This window comes from Taudactylus pleione, unplaced genomic scaffold (assembly GCF_031769625.1).
Source record: "Taudactylus pleione unplaced genomic scaffold, aTauple2 ptg000370l, whole genome shotgun sequence".
Classification (NCBI taxonomy): domain Eukaryota; kingdom Metazoa; phylum Chordata; class Amphibia; order Anura; family Myobatrachidae; genus Taudactylus; species Taudactylus pleione.
Genome location: NW_028284771.1, coordinates 7846646 through 7862736, shown reverse-complemented (window position 1 = coordinate 7862736; position 16091 = coordinate 7846646). Strand labels below are relative to the sequence as shown.

Here is a 16091-nt window from a genome sequence, read left to right as displayed (position 1 = left end):
TGCTTTGAAGGACTAGAGCTTTGAGTTTGAATTCAACCGCGGTGCCACCTTCTTGTAGTGTGTACATTCTCCCCGTGTTAGAGTGGTCTCCCCCTTATCCATTGGTTTTCTCTTGTGGTTCACGAACATACTGCTAGAATAACTGGCTTCTATGAAAAAACTATGCTGTGTGTGTCTGTAATAGGGAAATAAGACTGTAAGCTCCACTGGGAAGGTATATGATAGCAGTACAGTATATAGAAGTAACAAAAGCTTAAGGTGCGTACACACTAGACGATATTTTACACGATTTGCCCGATTTCGATGCATCGGAATGTCAAATCGTGTAAAATATGTCCAAATCGTAAGTGTCCACTCACGATCACGATACCGATGCGCGTACCCGCTGGTCGTACATCAGATCTTCAGATCTTGCCTACTCCAGGCAAGATTTGCCAATCTCATACACAATTTTGTGCAATAGATAGATTTTGTGCATGATAGATCTTAAGTCAGATTGGACACTTTTTAGCACCATATTGTGTACTGGAGTGCCGGGGATCTTCCGGGGAGAGTTCAAGGGAAACAGCTCACCATATCACATCGTGTGCACATCGTCTAGTGTGTGCCCACATTTAGAATAATAATAGAAGACCTATGATTTTCCTATTACCCCAACATTGTGTGGGAGTAATGTGCACTTCAAAATGATCGTGGGATTCTGGAAACTTACAAAGTCTGCACACGGGCCCACTCCTCTCTTAAGCCGCCCCTGCATTCATAACTTGCAAAACCTGAACAATTGGCTGAAAAAAAAAAAAGAACTAAGAATGTTTAAGAACCCTAGCAGTAACTGAAGCAGAATCCACCTCTGTTGGTCCTGCAGAGTCAGGCTACCGCCGGGTTCTCTCTCTTTAAATACTATGACTGGTCTCAATTTTATCCCACATAACAATGTATAGATCTGTGTGTTTTTCCTTTTATTTTCATGTTATATTGCTTGATTCCTTCATTTCCTGGAAGCCTGATTCTTGACACAACTATCTCCCCCATGTCTTATCGTTAATATGTCTTTGATTTTCTACATTCAGTATTTGAAAGAGATGACTCACTGATGCTAGACACTGTGATATTTCTTTATATTAGATTTATTTTTTACTTTGTTGTTTTTGTTTTATTTTATGGAAACCTTCTAATAAAACTCAATTCAAAAAAGGACCCCAGCGTTAAATCTTACTACTTGTGTCCACTGCTCTAATATTCTCAATGTCTTAAGGTATCAATAGGTGGCTAACACAGAGAGGATAACACAAAGCATTTGTTTTCTTAGGACTTGGATTTCTCAAGGTTCCATCCAACCATGTGGCTCGAGCGCCAACTTGCTAAATCACATAGGCACAATCAGCACAGCCAGACAATGGGCCTGATTCAGTGGTGGAAGAAGTTTACATTTTATAACAAATGGGCAATGTCTTCTATACATCGCATGCATTTGGATTGCATTGTGTATGTGCCACGATGATCATGTGCCACGTTAGTCATGTGATGATGGTCATACTGTGGATTAGAAGAAGAGTGATTGACAGACAGTGACCATTTGGGAAAAGGTAAAGGGAGTGTGGCAACTCAAATGCAGATGTGTCGCGACTGTTTTGGGGGAGTGTCACAGCCAGAAACTGTGTCTTCTTAAGCAGTGGTTCTGGCTCCGATGTCTTACTTGTGACAGACATTCTGAACAACCATAGGGTTGCTCAGAGGCTTGATGATGAGACAGATGTTCATCCGATGCTGCAGCTTTGTATGCAAGCAGCGGATCTGAGGAGCCAACAGTGGGTGTCTCTGTACCCCAAATCAAGCCCAATGACTTATTACACAGTAAGGTGTACTCATCGCGTTGCCACATTTTCTGTCCATCTCTATGCAGATCATGATCGATGATGTTAGGGATCCATATACTGTACACTCCAATTAGTGCCCAAGTAGGTTGAAAATAAGCTAATTTGTTGTCAAATTTCCAGATGTGGTCTCAACAACAGTGACGCTTCATAATGATCCTACTTGAAACCAAACAGATCATTATAGGGCATGGTGAGAAAAATTGACCATTCATTGTGCCTTCACCTATGTTTCTATCATTACATTTCAGTCTTTTTAATCCACAACATTTGTCCCTTGAGTCTATCAGATTTAACACTTGGTAACCTGGATTGTATTTATTTTAAAAACACTTTAAAACAAGTAAAGCATATTAGTAACCTCTGAGCAGTGTAACGACAATGGAACCACCAACAGAATTTGTCCAACAAGCGTCAGATTTTTTACAGCTGCACCAAACCTTCATCGTAGCCACACTACAGTATAAGAGATGTAACCCAATATTGACATTTATATGTGAAAATTTTACTCTTTGTTTGTAGCTGGTATTATTTTCATTTTGTATAATCACAGCAACAACAAAATGGCAACTTTTAATTTATTTTTCTTAAATTCACTGTGGATTTGCCACATCTAATTGAGAACTGAAACTATAACAGATCCATCTGTATATCTTCACACATATAAGCAGACACTTCAAAATCAGTAACATACACCCTAATTGCTATGTTTATTTTTTCCCCCAATTAACTAAATATACCTATATGTTAGGCATTGCATAAGTGGCACAATTGCTACTACAGACAGTATAAATGTCGTGATAAGGGGGCATTAATACTTCAATGCTGTGTAAGAATTGACATGGAACAGCATGCATGCTGCTAAAGTTAACACACTGCAAGCCATCTGGGTTTGCATCTCTTGTAAATTAGACTGTGCTTTATGTTCTTCCATCTCATCCAGTACGGTGTTTGACTCACAGTAAGCTGGAGTTGTTCCGTTCTGCATTTTCTAGTTCTGTGACAGCTGCTGCATCTCAACTCTACTTCTCTGACGGACTCGTTTCTGGCATGTGCAGTGCATGCAGATGGAAATGCTGGTCATTTTACCAGATACTCTCGCTCACTGCATGACTCATATGTCATTAGAGAATTACAAAGTTGTGCCACTTGACAGGATTTCAAGAGGTGCATTAGCACTGCCTAAATAAACTCGGCCACCAAGCTAAATTTATATTGTACGCAGAAAGTTGGCTTTGCCATAAATAGTTCTGTGTTATATAAAGATATTCAACAAGAAACTAATTTGTTCGATCTTACCCTGACCTCCCACTTCTGCTTTGTTGAAAAGTAAGGTTTAATAAGGTATTTAATCCTCTTACGTTACATAGACACATACAGTAATCACTTTACATATCATTATTAAGCACTGAACAACATTTGGATCAGTTTTGTTTTGTTATTAGGGTTTGTTGTTAGTTATTAGTTAATTTTTGCTATTAGGTGATCCTGTTACCTTAGAGCACAGGTTCTCAAACTCGGTCCTCAGGACCCCTAACAGTGCATGTTTTCCAGGTCTCCTCACAGAATCAAGTGAAATAATTAGCTCCACCTGTGGATCTTTTAAAATGTGTCAGTGAGTAAGAATACACCAGTGCACCTGCTGGGTGACCTGGAAATGTGACCTGTGTGGGGTCCTGAGGACTGAGTTTGAGAACCACTGCCTTAGAACAGTGATTCCCAACCTCGGTCCTCAAGGCACACTAACAGTCCTGGTTTTAGTGATATCCATGCTAAAGCACAGATGGTTAAATCAAAATAACTAAGGTACTAATTAAGTCACCTGTGCTCCAGTATGGCTATCCTTAAAACCTGGACTGTTAGTGTGCCTTGAGGACCGTGGTTGGGAACCCCTGCCTTAGAGACTTATGAGTAAATAACACAGGAGCTGATGCAGAGTTGCATGCAAGTCCGTTTGCTGAGCATATCTTGCAGTTTTCCACACTGCGCTTGCTCCAGTACCAAGGGTACGCAGGAACCGGTGATGCAGTGCCGTACGCATTACAAGCTCATCTCCATTTGTGACCAAGCAGGCGGAACTGTTCTGTAAAGCAGTGTTCACACATAAGCTAAGGTCAGTGAGTGCCTAGACAGCGGAATGGCGGGCTATGCAGAGTTGAGTGTTTGTGTAAATACGCCTGTTTTTAGATGCATGTTTTGTGCCACGTATAGAGCTGTTAAAGGTGAGCACTGATAAAGATAACATTTATGAAACAAATGGGTAGGGTCAGTCCAGTCACAGAGATGCATACAACGCTACATACGCTTAGTTTCATGCATGGGCCACTTACGTTCAACTTTGCAGAAGCTCCACAATTTCTAGCCGACTTCCCAAGTCTCTCAGAAAGACTCTACTAAGCAGAATATCTTCCTCCTTATTTTAAACAATAAATTTGATAAATTGTGGGCAGAATTAATCATTGGAATGTGGATGGCAGAAGGAGTTTCAGCGATGTCAGTCATGGGAAGCGGTATGATATGCCGGCAGCTGAGTAGCCGCCGGCTGAAATCCCGCCAGTGGAAGCCCACATGGTGCAGAATCCTGACAGCGGTAGGCGCGGTGCGGGCGTTCTAGCAGAATAGCGATCCTTGCTGAATCAGGTCCCAGTCTCTCTGCCTTCCAACTACAGTTGGAAGCCACAAGTAGCTGCACAGAAATAATAGTCAGCAATGGCAGCCTTACAGCAGCTACACAAACTTTCCCCACCACAGCTACTGTACAATTGTTGGGCAGCTTCTTTGTGTATCATATTGTTCCCCACATCTCTTAAGCTGTAAATTCTCTTGGTCAGGACCATCTTTACCTTCTGTTCAAGGTCATTCTAGGTTATTTCCATGAATCTTGATCACATGAATTTACAGCCCTGTGTAATATTTTGGCATTTTATAAATAAAAGATAATAATATAATAATAAGTGCCACCGTGAGACACAGAGCAGAAGAGTGAAATAAAACAACATGATTTATGCAGGATGAGATATCAGGGTGTAGAAGGTATTTCTCTTCACAGCTTACAAACCTGTGGGGGCTGGGGAACAGTTATGTTACAATTGTGATTGAAGTTTGGGACAACATAATATCTGTGCCCAGTAGAGACGGTGGGGAAGAGAGGGTTATCAGAGATCGTTCCAAGCTTTGGAGGCTTTGAGAGAGACTGGAGAGGCATGGTAGGGAATCCCATAAGGAGTGGCAGAGAAAAAGTCTTACATATTGGAGTGAAAGGTAATGATGAGAAAAGAGGTAGACGTATATCAGGGGCAGGTTGGAAAGAACAAAAGGGAGACAATTTGAAGACAGATGATGAGATGAAGGAAGCGTTGGTATTGATGAGGGCTTGATAGGTAAAGGTAAGGATTATATATTGGTTTGGATACGGAAGAGTATGAGGAGTTGGTGTCGAGATTTTGAAGGTGGAAAAGCAAACATGGAGCAGATAGAGCGAAAGATTAGACGTGCAGCAGCAATTGTGATGGCAGAAGTTCAGTCCTGGCGCTTGGTGACACTATAGGACCCCCCTGATATGACACCACAGCCTATCCTGTTACTTACCAGTGTGAGAGAGGGGAGATGCAGAGGTGCACATAGTACTGCCTATGTAAATGGCCATGCTGTCTCTCTAATGCTACAGACAGTGCGTGATTCAAACCTGCCACCTTATATCGCCCTTCCCCCTGTGCGGTGCCAAGAGGCGAAGATTTCTGTTGCCTCCAGGATTTATGTCACTGTTGGCATAGATTGGAATAGGAAAATAAGAGCAAAGAGAGATTGCTTACTAGAAGGAGGTTGCAGTAGTCTGGGAGATGACAAGGACTGCTTTAGTTTTAGTTGCTTGAGTGTAAATGGTGTTTTGTGTGTCAAGACAGCAGGGTTTTAAAAGACACTGGATGTGAGGAGTGATTGAGAGGACAGACTCAAGAATAACACTTGACAGGAATGGGGTAATATGGAGTGTTTTTATTTTCAGTAGATACAGATGTGTCCTTGCTCATCTAGCCCCAATACGCCATGCTGAACGATATGCATGGTGCGAGTGAGCAGTCAGGTCTAGCAGTCAGCAACTCGGTGTGGCATCGATTCCACAAGTGGACGGAAGACCTCTAGTGAGATGTTGACCCATGCTGTCTCGACAGCATACCACATCTCTCTGATATTTGTAGGTGCAGGATCTTGGGTGCGAATGGACCTCTCCACACCATTCGTCGGAACTCTACAGAATGCTCATCTAACCTATTTTGGACAACTTGAGACCGATGACACGGTGCATTATCCTGCTGGAACGCTCCCATATCCGTTGGAAACTAAAGAACGCTGCACTGACCTGCAGGATATGCATCTGGTACCTCCTGCATTGAAAGTGGATGTGATTTGAGCGAGTGTCGTTTGTCTGTTACAACTGATAATTCTGGCCAAATGCCTCTGGTCTCGATCATTCAGCACCCGTTGTCGACCACTGAGCTGTCCACGGAGGGATGGTAATGCCTTCCATAAAGTATTCCTGGTACACACGTGACACAGAAGATCGAGAAATGTTGGATGTCTACACAGCTTCGGAAATGGAATGTCCCATCAATCGGGCACCCAGCTAGCATCGGGTGTCTTTTTTTTTGCTGAAAATGTGTCTAAATCGCAATGCACCCGGAGACTGTGCTGATTTATTTGAGATGTGACACTTGTATATCTGTCTGCATCAGAGACTGCAAACGGAACTTGGTGTGGAAAAAGCTGTGGCGGCTGCATGTAGAAATTCGCATGCTGATTGACTTAGTGTCACATATCTCAGCACAGTCTCCAGGTGCGTCCTAGTCGCATCGCATTTTCGGCAAAAAAATGGAGCTATCACTTCCACAAATAAAAAAAGAAAATGAAGAAAACTACACTATGTAGACAAAAGTGAATGGACACCCCCACGCAAGGAAAATGCATATGATGCATGCCATTGCACACGACTTCCAAATGACTACTAATTGGTTGGTCACTGTACATACTGCCTGTCATTGTCCAGGAACTTGTGGACAGTTTGCCAAGAAGGTGTCTGCAGTGTCACTGCATGTGGTGGACCTACAAAGTGATGACTCAAAAAATCTTGTTGATCTATTTACTGTCAGTGTCCAATCACTTTTATCTACATTGGGCCTGATTCAGTATATATCGCTACTGCGAATGCAATAGCGATTATGCACGCAGTCTCACTGCAATGATATGCTAATCCTCTGCGATCGCTATGCCGTCACAGTACAATATAAGAACGCCCACCTTACCTTACACACATATGTAATACTTAGCAAGACTCTAAACCATCGGTAACATTGAGTACAATCACAGCCTTACGCACACTTGCACACGTTCTGACATCATCGTACGCGGTGAGTACACAAGCTGCGTATGGCATCCCAGTGAATAATTTATGCACGCCCATGTGACGCCATTCAAACGCATTGGCACGCCTGCGTTTCGCCGACAACCCCCCTGTCACCACCCACAAATGGTACTTCCTGTCAATCACTCTGCGATGGGTCTGCCCAGTCCCGATAGCAGTGGAGTATTCATGCATGCGCACTGCAATGAATATGCATGTCCAGAAAGCAACAATCGGCCATTGTGATCCTTGCTGAATCAGCATTTTTTTTTTTTTTTATGATTTTGGGGCCCTGAAAAATTTTGATCCTGGGTCTATCTGCTAGAGATAGGAGTTTATAAATGTTATATGCCAATGTTTACTAACATTAAAGTTTAAAAGAAAAAGGATATTATTATGGAGAAGGCAAATAAATTGTAACCTCTTAATTTGTGATAGTTTTCAAACAGGTGGGAAGAGCAGTTGCAGATTGTAGATGGTTCTGTGACTTTCACTATTAAAAAATAAAATATATACACTGAAGTGCCAAAAGTCATGAGATAGATGCCTAGTATCATGTAAGACCCCCTGTAGCCAGGCAAAGTGCAGCAACTCGGTGTGGCATCGATTCCACAAGTGGACGGAAGACCTCTAGTGAGATGTTGACCCATGCTGTCTCGATAGCATACCACATCTCTCTGATATTTGTAGGTGCAGGATCTTGGGTGCGAATGGACCTCTCCACACCATTCGTCGGAACGCTACAGAATGCTCATCTAACCTATTTTGGACAACTTGAGACCGATGACACGGTGCATTATCCTGCTGGAACGCTCCCATATCCATTGGAAACTAAAGAACGCTGCACTGACCTGCAGGATATGCATCTGGTACCTCCTGCATTGAAAGTGGATGTGATTTGAGCGAGTGTCGCTTGTCTGTTACAACTGACAATTCTGGCCAAATGCCGCTGGTCTCGATCATTCAGCACCCGTTGTCGACCACTGAGCTGTCCACGGAGGGATGGTAATGCCTTCCATAAAGTATTCCTGGTACACACGTGACACAGAAGATCGAGAAATGTTGGATGTCTACACAACTTCGGAAATGGAATGTCCCTTCCATCGGGCACCCATTATCATGCCCCGTTCGAACTCCAATAATTCAGGTCGCCTTGCCATGAGCTGCCTAGCCCTTGTTCAAACTTACTCACAAGATGTCAGTTTACAACTGATGCAGGTCTGGACATTTCCAAAATGTGTCAGTACGGTGACACCACCTACCATTACCTTTACATACTGCTATCCCATGACTTTTGGAACTTCAGTGTATAGCATAGGTAGGTCAGAATAAGCAAAATGTAACAAAACACTCATCTGAATGAGACCAAACAGTATATATGCAATTTATATGTACCCAGTAGCATGGGAATTACATATAAATTGCATAGACAATAAAGCAAAACAAATAATAACTATTCAAATTATTACTCAATGTATTAGCCTTATTTTTGTGTTTATTGCACAAACATATTTTTTTTAAACATATTTTTTTTAAACAATTTTTTTTTATTGAGACAGTGCACATAAACACAATTAAATACATCAAAATAACAATCGCGAAAAGTATGGAAATACATGGAATACAGTAGATATATAGAGCATAGTCATTTTGGACATAATATATTAACAGTGCATTTACCAAAAAAAACCAAAAAAAACTATAAGATCCAAAATAAAAAAAAAAATATATTTTATGATAGTAATTTTTTGTGTAGACACAGCATATATCCTAGTTACCAGTCCATACGGTACTCCAAATAATATTTGAAACTTTCAACATCTGACAAATACAACCAAAAACAAATATAAACAAAACAAAAACAAAAAGGGCCCATCTCCCAATCCTCCCCCCCACCCCCAAAGGAATCACAATCACTTGCATCCCATGTAAACACATTAGGTCGTGGTAGAATTGATGTCTATTGGTGGATCATTTCCAATAGTCTGAAGTAAAAACCAAGATGTATCCTTTACACTATAATATACTTGACGCCGCATGTCAAGGGATAATGTAGATATATATGATTCCCACATATCAAAAAATTTCTTCTCTAAGACTACCTCTACCCAGTCCATTCGAAATATGTTATATAATTTTGTCTTAAATAGCACAAAAGATGGGGAGGAGGTCGAGATCCACTCCTGCAGTATTGTTTTACGAGCTGCCGCGCTTATTGCTAAGAGTAGTCATCTGCTCCCTTTACTAGCCCTCATATCTGTAGGAATAATGCAGAAAATAGCCCACTCTGGAATGAAAGGGATATAATTGAGTAAATGCACAAACATATTTAAAAGTTAAAACAAACACAAACTATAATCGCATGTGTTTTAATGTGTTGCAAAAAGAAAAAAAAATGCATCAAAACTCATAGGATGTGGGGGGGCATGGCCTGGACAAGCTAGGAGAAGGAGGCTGTACCCTCTGACCGGACTCCTACTTTGGCGCATTGCTGGTTACTTACCTCTCCATGCTCCTGGAGCCCCTTGGATGATCTGTTCCCTCTGGTGGCTGTGTTGTGGGTGAAGTTTGTCTCCCTCTGCAGCGTCTCATCACCGCGGGCACCATCTTGGATTCTCCTCCAGCGGCTGCTGCAGCTCCTAGCTTAGGTGCTGAGTTTATTGCCATCCCGATCGGTGTCCTGGACAAGTGGGAAGGTGGAGAACCCTGCTTCGGTCATTCAAAGGTCTCTGAAGGCTCCTGTGGATCCGCGAATCACGGGCCCGGCCGCCATCTTGTGATTGGCCTCAGTGTTTCCTACTGCTCCTGCTTCCTCTGATGGGAGTATATTTCTGCTGGTCAGTGTTCTGGGTTGTTGGGGAGGCGGATGACCATCCTCTCGCTGTGTAAAGTTTGCTGGTGACCTTTTTGAACCCATGGTTTCTGGACTCGGGCGCCATCTGGAAGTACAGTCCTGAATTATTAAAGGCCTGCAGGCTGAAGGTGGTCCATCTGCTGGTTATCCTGTGTATCCTGGAGTGTAGGTGCAGTGTTGCATTTACTGCTGTTAGATTATTCCTTTCTGCACAGTTTTATGACTTTCTGACAGCTCACTGTCTGTTACTCCCGTTTCTTTACAGCGAAGCTTTATATTACACTAATTTCCTGTTTATAATATTTCCCTGTTATTACGATTATTTGCTGAGGTGGTTATGCCCTCGCATCCTACTATGGAACTTCTCCTTAAAGTTATTGCCAGCTCAGAGGAGAGGCTCATGGCACGGGTGATAAATCTGCACTCTGCGTAGCTTCTTCCATGTTATGATTTGCCGCACACTGACTCTCAGATCGCCGAAACGGTGACCTGTGTTCCTGACGTGGAGGAATGTAATACCTCTATTAATGGCTGCCTAAGCACCATCAAGTTGTGGAGCGGGATGTCTCAGATACCATCTGCCGCCAGTATTGGGTGCTTTGCTGTTACTCCAATTTCTCCTTCGATCTCTAAATACAATTACCCCACTTTGTCAGCAACAAACCAGCTCCTAGAGTTATCCTTCTCAGTGGTTGCATTCCCTTCCAAGTTTGACTTTTTCACAATCCCTGGATATTCTGATTCTTATGTGATTCTTCAGGCTCAATACATGGTTATATCTTCCATAGAGGTTGCAACTACATCCCAGGCCGTTGATTTCACAGCTTATGGCCACTCCAAATCTGTGACACCTCTCCAAAAAGCCCATCTTTTTGCCTTATACGCTGTGCTGAAGATTCTGATGCCGTTTCTGTATGTTTTTTATTTTTTCGCACTGATATACAAGTACATATGCTGATTTTTCAAATTTTTATATTTCATATGCCACAAAAGTACCTTATTTCGTTTCAATAAGCTGAGGAATTTCATTCCCTTTCATATACCTGGGAGTCAGGGTATGACTACAGTATGGTCACTTAAGTCTGCTGCCCCTGTCATTCATTCTTATCCTGTGTTTTCTATCTAGATTGGGAGGTGGTAGGGGTTTTATTTCTGATATATAAGTGCTCTTATATTTTTGTTTTTCTGCCTATCTGCTGAGGGGGGAAGGGTTTTTTTTTAATTTAATATATTTTGGAGGCCTTGTGAGCTGGGGTCGGTTTCCACTAGTTTAAGGCCATCCAGTTTTTTGCCCCTGTTTTATTTTTATTTTTTTTTAGTATTGAGGGGGGTGGGGGGATTTAGATACTTAGCTAGATTAGGTTAGTTGTAATGGGATAGGGGATTAGGGGATCCAGGTATATCTAGATTGGGGTTAGGTCATACAGAGTGGGGGGTTTAAGGGAGGTTTGATTTGGGATTTTAGGGGGGGCTAGGTACTATATATATTTTGAATCAATTTATATGTTGGCAGACATGGAATGGTTTTTATGTATTTTATCCTGATATATGATACTTTGTGAAGATTATATACTGTCTAGATAATATGTCTGTTTCCACAACAGATGGCACCAGACCACAATGGCTTTGAAATGAAACAAACAAGATGTGCTTTAACTGCAGACTTTCAGATTTAATTTGAGGGTAATTACATCTAAATCAGGTGAACGGTGTAGGAATTACAATGGTTTCTATATGTGCCTCCCACTTTTTAAGGGGCCAAAAGTAATGGGACTATCAACTCAAAAGCTATTTCATGGACAGGTGTGGGCTATTCCCTCGTTATTTCATTATCAATCAAGCAGGTAAAAGGTCTGGAGTTGATTCTAGGTGTGACATTTGCATTTGGAATCAGTTGCTGTCGACTCTCAAGATGAGATCCAAGGAGCTGTCACTATCAGTGAAGCAAGCCATCAATAGGCTGAAAAATCAAAACAAACCCATCAGAGAGATAGCAAAAACATTAGGTGTGGCCAAATCAACTGTTTGGAACATTCTTAAAAAGAAAGAACGCACCCGAGAGCTCAGCAACACCAAAAGACCCGGAAGACCACGGAAAACAACTGTGGTGGATGACAGAAGAATTATTTCCCTGGTGAAGAAAAACCCCTTCACAACAGTTGGCCAAATCAAGAACACTATCCAGGAGGTAGGTGTATATGTGTCAAAGTCAACAATCAAGAGAAGACTTCACAAGAGTGAATATAGGGGTTCACCAGAAGATGCAAAGCATTGGTGAGCCTCAAAAACAGGAAGAGCAGATTAGAGTTTGCCAAACAACATCTAAAAAAGCCATCACAGTTCTGGAACAACATCCTATGGACAGATGAGACAAAGATCAACTTGTACCAGAGTGATGGGAAGAGAAGAGTATGGAGAAGAAAGGAACTGCTCATGATCCAAAACATACCACCTCATCAGTGAAGCATGGTGGTGGTAGTGTCATGTCGTGGGCATGTATGGCTGCCAATGGAACTGGTTCCCTTGTATTTATTGATGATGTGACTGCTGACAAAAGCAGCAGAATGAATTCTGAAGTGTTTCGGGCAATATTATATGCTCATATTCAGTCAAATGCTTCAGAACTCATTGGACGGCGCTTCACAGTGCAGATGGACAATGACCCGAAGCATACTGCAAAAGCAACCAAAGAGTTTTTAAGGCTACAAAGTGGAATGTTATGCAATGGCCAAGTCAATCCCCTGACCTGAATCGTATTGAGCATGCATTTCACGTGATGAAGACAAAACTGAAGGGAAAATGCCACAAGAACAAGCAGGAACTGAAGACATTTGCAGTAGAGGCCTGGCAGAGCATCACCAGGGATGAAACCCAGCGTCTGGTGATGTCTATGCATTTCGGACTTCAGGCTGTAATTGCCTGCAAAGGATTTGCAACAAAGTATGAAAAAGTGAAAATTTGATTTAGGATTGTTTAGTTTGTCCCATTACTTTAGGCCCCTTAAAAAGTGGGAGGCACATATAGAAACCGTTGTAATTCCTACACCGTTCACCTGATTTGGATGTAATTACCCTCAAATTAAATCTGAAAGTCTGCAGTTAAAGCACATCTTGTTTGTTTCATTTCAAAGCCATTGTGGTGGTGAATAGAGGCCAAAATATGAAAATTCTGTCAATGTCCCAATATTTATGCACCTGACTGTATATTCTATGTCTGCTATTAACAATCATCTTTTGTAATTTTTGTTATTTTGTTTGGGTGTGACTAAAAAATTCACTAAAAATTAGAAGATTAAAAAAAAACCTCATAGGATGTGAATATCCCCAAAGAAAGGGTCTAACTAGGAATACTGCTACTGTGACACTAATCCCATTATGGTCTATTACAGAGAGATATTTTGCTGCTATCACCCATATGCCCCTACTGGAAAAGTATTGACATATTCAAAATAAGAGGTGTATTTTACACAGAACCAAACACTACAGTTCCCAAGTGATTAGGATTTTATCCATAGGACAATCCTCGGACCAAAGGATTATCGACTCCAAATGGTGAGAGCTTTTACCCAGACTAGCAGACTGGTGTACTCCCTACCACAGTAACCCAACAAGTTCACCAGGCAGCCAATATGATTATTGCTATAATAACTTTGAGCACAAGGTTGTGCTGGTCTGAGCGTGGCTCACAGAGGATCCTACAGCCAGTAGCACATTCTGGGTGGCTCCATTCTCCCCTATGGGTGGCTCTGCTTTCAAGTTTGGCCATGACAGTGCGGTGCGTCCAGCTAATCGAGAGATCAGTGAGGACTGAGGAGTGTAAATGGAGGCAGGATCAGGGCGTGTACGCAAGAGGCTGTTCCTGTGTAAATTGGCTGCACAGTCCAGATACCGGCCCAAATCAGCATATATACTGTATGACCGGACCAAACCCAGCCCTGCTGGGGGCTGATGTATAAAGCAGTGAAAAGATTGGAGAACGAGACCAGTGGAGAAGTTGCCCAGAGCAACCAGCTCTTTAGTGGATGCAGCTAACACAGTTGTTCCAAAACTCGTTCCTCAAGGCACCCTAACAGTTTAGGTATTAAGGATATCCATGTTTGAGCACAGATGGTTAAATCAAATTGACGGAGGTACTAATTAAGCCAGCTTTGCTCAAGCATGGATATCCTGAAAACCTGGACTGTTACGGTGCCTTGAAAACAGAGTTTGGGAACCACTAAGCTAACATAAAAGAAAGTAAGCGCAAAACCAACAATTGCTGTACCTGTCTGGCTGCACAGGGAATCCCAAAGTTGCTCCTGATCCATATATTTTTCCAGCAGAGTAGTAAGAGATCGAGGTGACAAAGTACAATAGCTGAACACAGAGAGGATCATTTCTGTTAAATTTAAGTCTTTCATATTGTTAGGATCCATCTTCAACATTTCATATTCGCTAGTTTCCTGGCCCTCCGTTACTAAAAGGAAGAAGAACCATTTTAATACAATGCAAGTTTAGGCATCAAGCACTAGACAACAGTTTTGTGAAGAGAGTAGAAATATCCACAAGGGACATGAGCAGTAAAGTATGTAAGCCTAAGTCCAGGAACACGCTGGCATTTGAACAACACAATTTACAACCATATTTGAAATGCAAATGCGTTTCACATACAGTTCTGAAATTGTGGTTTGATTCGGTTAGTGATTGTAGACTGTGGGCCTGATTCATTAAGGATCGCTATTGCGTTCGCAGCTCTGTAATCGCACGCAGGTCTGCTGAGGAAATAGCTAATGACTGCTATCGCAATGCCGTCGCATTGTCAGCATAGAGATGCCCACTGCCTCCCACTAAAGCTATCTCACATCCGTAATACCTTGCAAACCTCCATAAACATCGGTAACATCGAGTACCATCATCCCTTTAGAAATTGCTAACCTGGTTGCACGCAGTGAGTACTCAAGCTGCGTATGCCATCGCACTGGCTAATTTATGCACGCCCATGCAACGGCATTCAAAGGGACAGACACGCCTGCTGTCACCACCCCCAAACGCTCACTGCATGTCACTCACTCTGTGATGGCTCTCCGTGGTCTGTGTGATCGCAATGCGAACGCAGTGGTCCCTTCGCGCACTGCGATGCATACGCATGCGGAGTGGGCAACAATCGCCCGTCTGCGTATGCTTTAGTAGTAGCGATCCTTAATAAATCAGGCCCTGTGTCCTATTGGGCCTGGGCACCGCTTTCAACATGAAAAATATCTTACATACGGATGTGTCTGTCTTAAGCAGGCATGTCAAACATGCGGCCCGCCAGTAAACATTTTATCCGGCCCGAGAGTGTGCGCTCACACACACACACACATATATATATATATATATATATATATATATATATATAAAATATATGACCCACACCCCTGCCATGATCGGAGCTCAGCTGATCGGGCAGTGTTTACTTTGTTTAAAGCTGGCAACAGAGGCCAGCATTCCCGCATCGCCTGCAATGAGAGGAGCCTGCGCCTGCCGCTCTGGATCTAATTAGATCCAGTCAGCGGCAGAGTCTATGGGGGATGGTGGGAGTGATGATGGCGTGGACTGGTGCGGTGCCCAGCAGCCATCGTGAAGAAAGGGAAGTACTGCACAGGTAAGTGGGGCATTACTGGGGGCACAACATAAGGGGCTCAGCATAAGGGGCATTACTGGGGGCACTGCATAAGGTGCACTTCTAGGGGCACTACTGGGGGCTCTGCATAAGGGGCATTACTGGGGGAACAACATAAGGGTCATTACTGGGGGCACTGCACAAGGTGCACTTCTAGGGGAATTACTGGGGGCTCTGCATAAGGGGCATTACTGGGGGCACAACATAAGGGGCATTACTAGGGGCACTACTAGGGACATTACTGGGGGCTCTGCATAAGGGGCATTAATGGGATATCTGCATAAGGGGTATTACTAGGGGCACAACATAAGGGGCATTACTGGGGGCA

At 42.7% G+C, this 16091-nt stretch overlaps 1 protein-coding gene across 5 annotated transcripts in view; it reads right to left on the bottom strand.

The window, feature by feature from the left end:
- The window catches only part of KIAA0825 (KIAA0825 ortholog), a 473150-nt gene that overhangs the window by 283207 nt on the left and 173852 nt on the right, over positions 1-16091 (bottom strand). For all 5 annotated transcript variants that reach the window (XM_088444682.1, XM_088444683.1, XM_088444681.1 and 2 more), the window contains one exon: positions 14387-14578. In XM_088444682.1, the coding sequence (XP_088300808.1) occupies positions 14387-14578 (192 nt within the window). The remainder of the gene's footprint in view (positions 1-14386; positions 14579-16091) is intronic.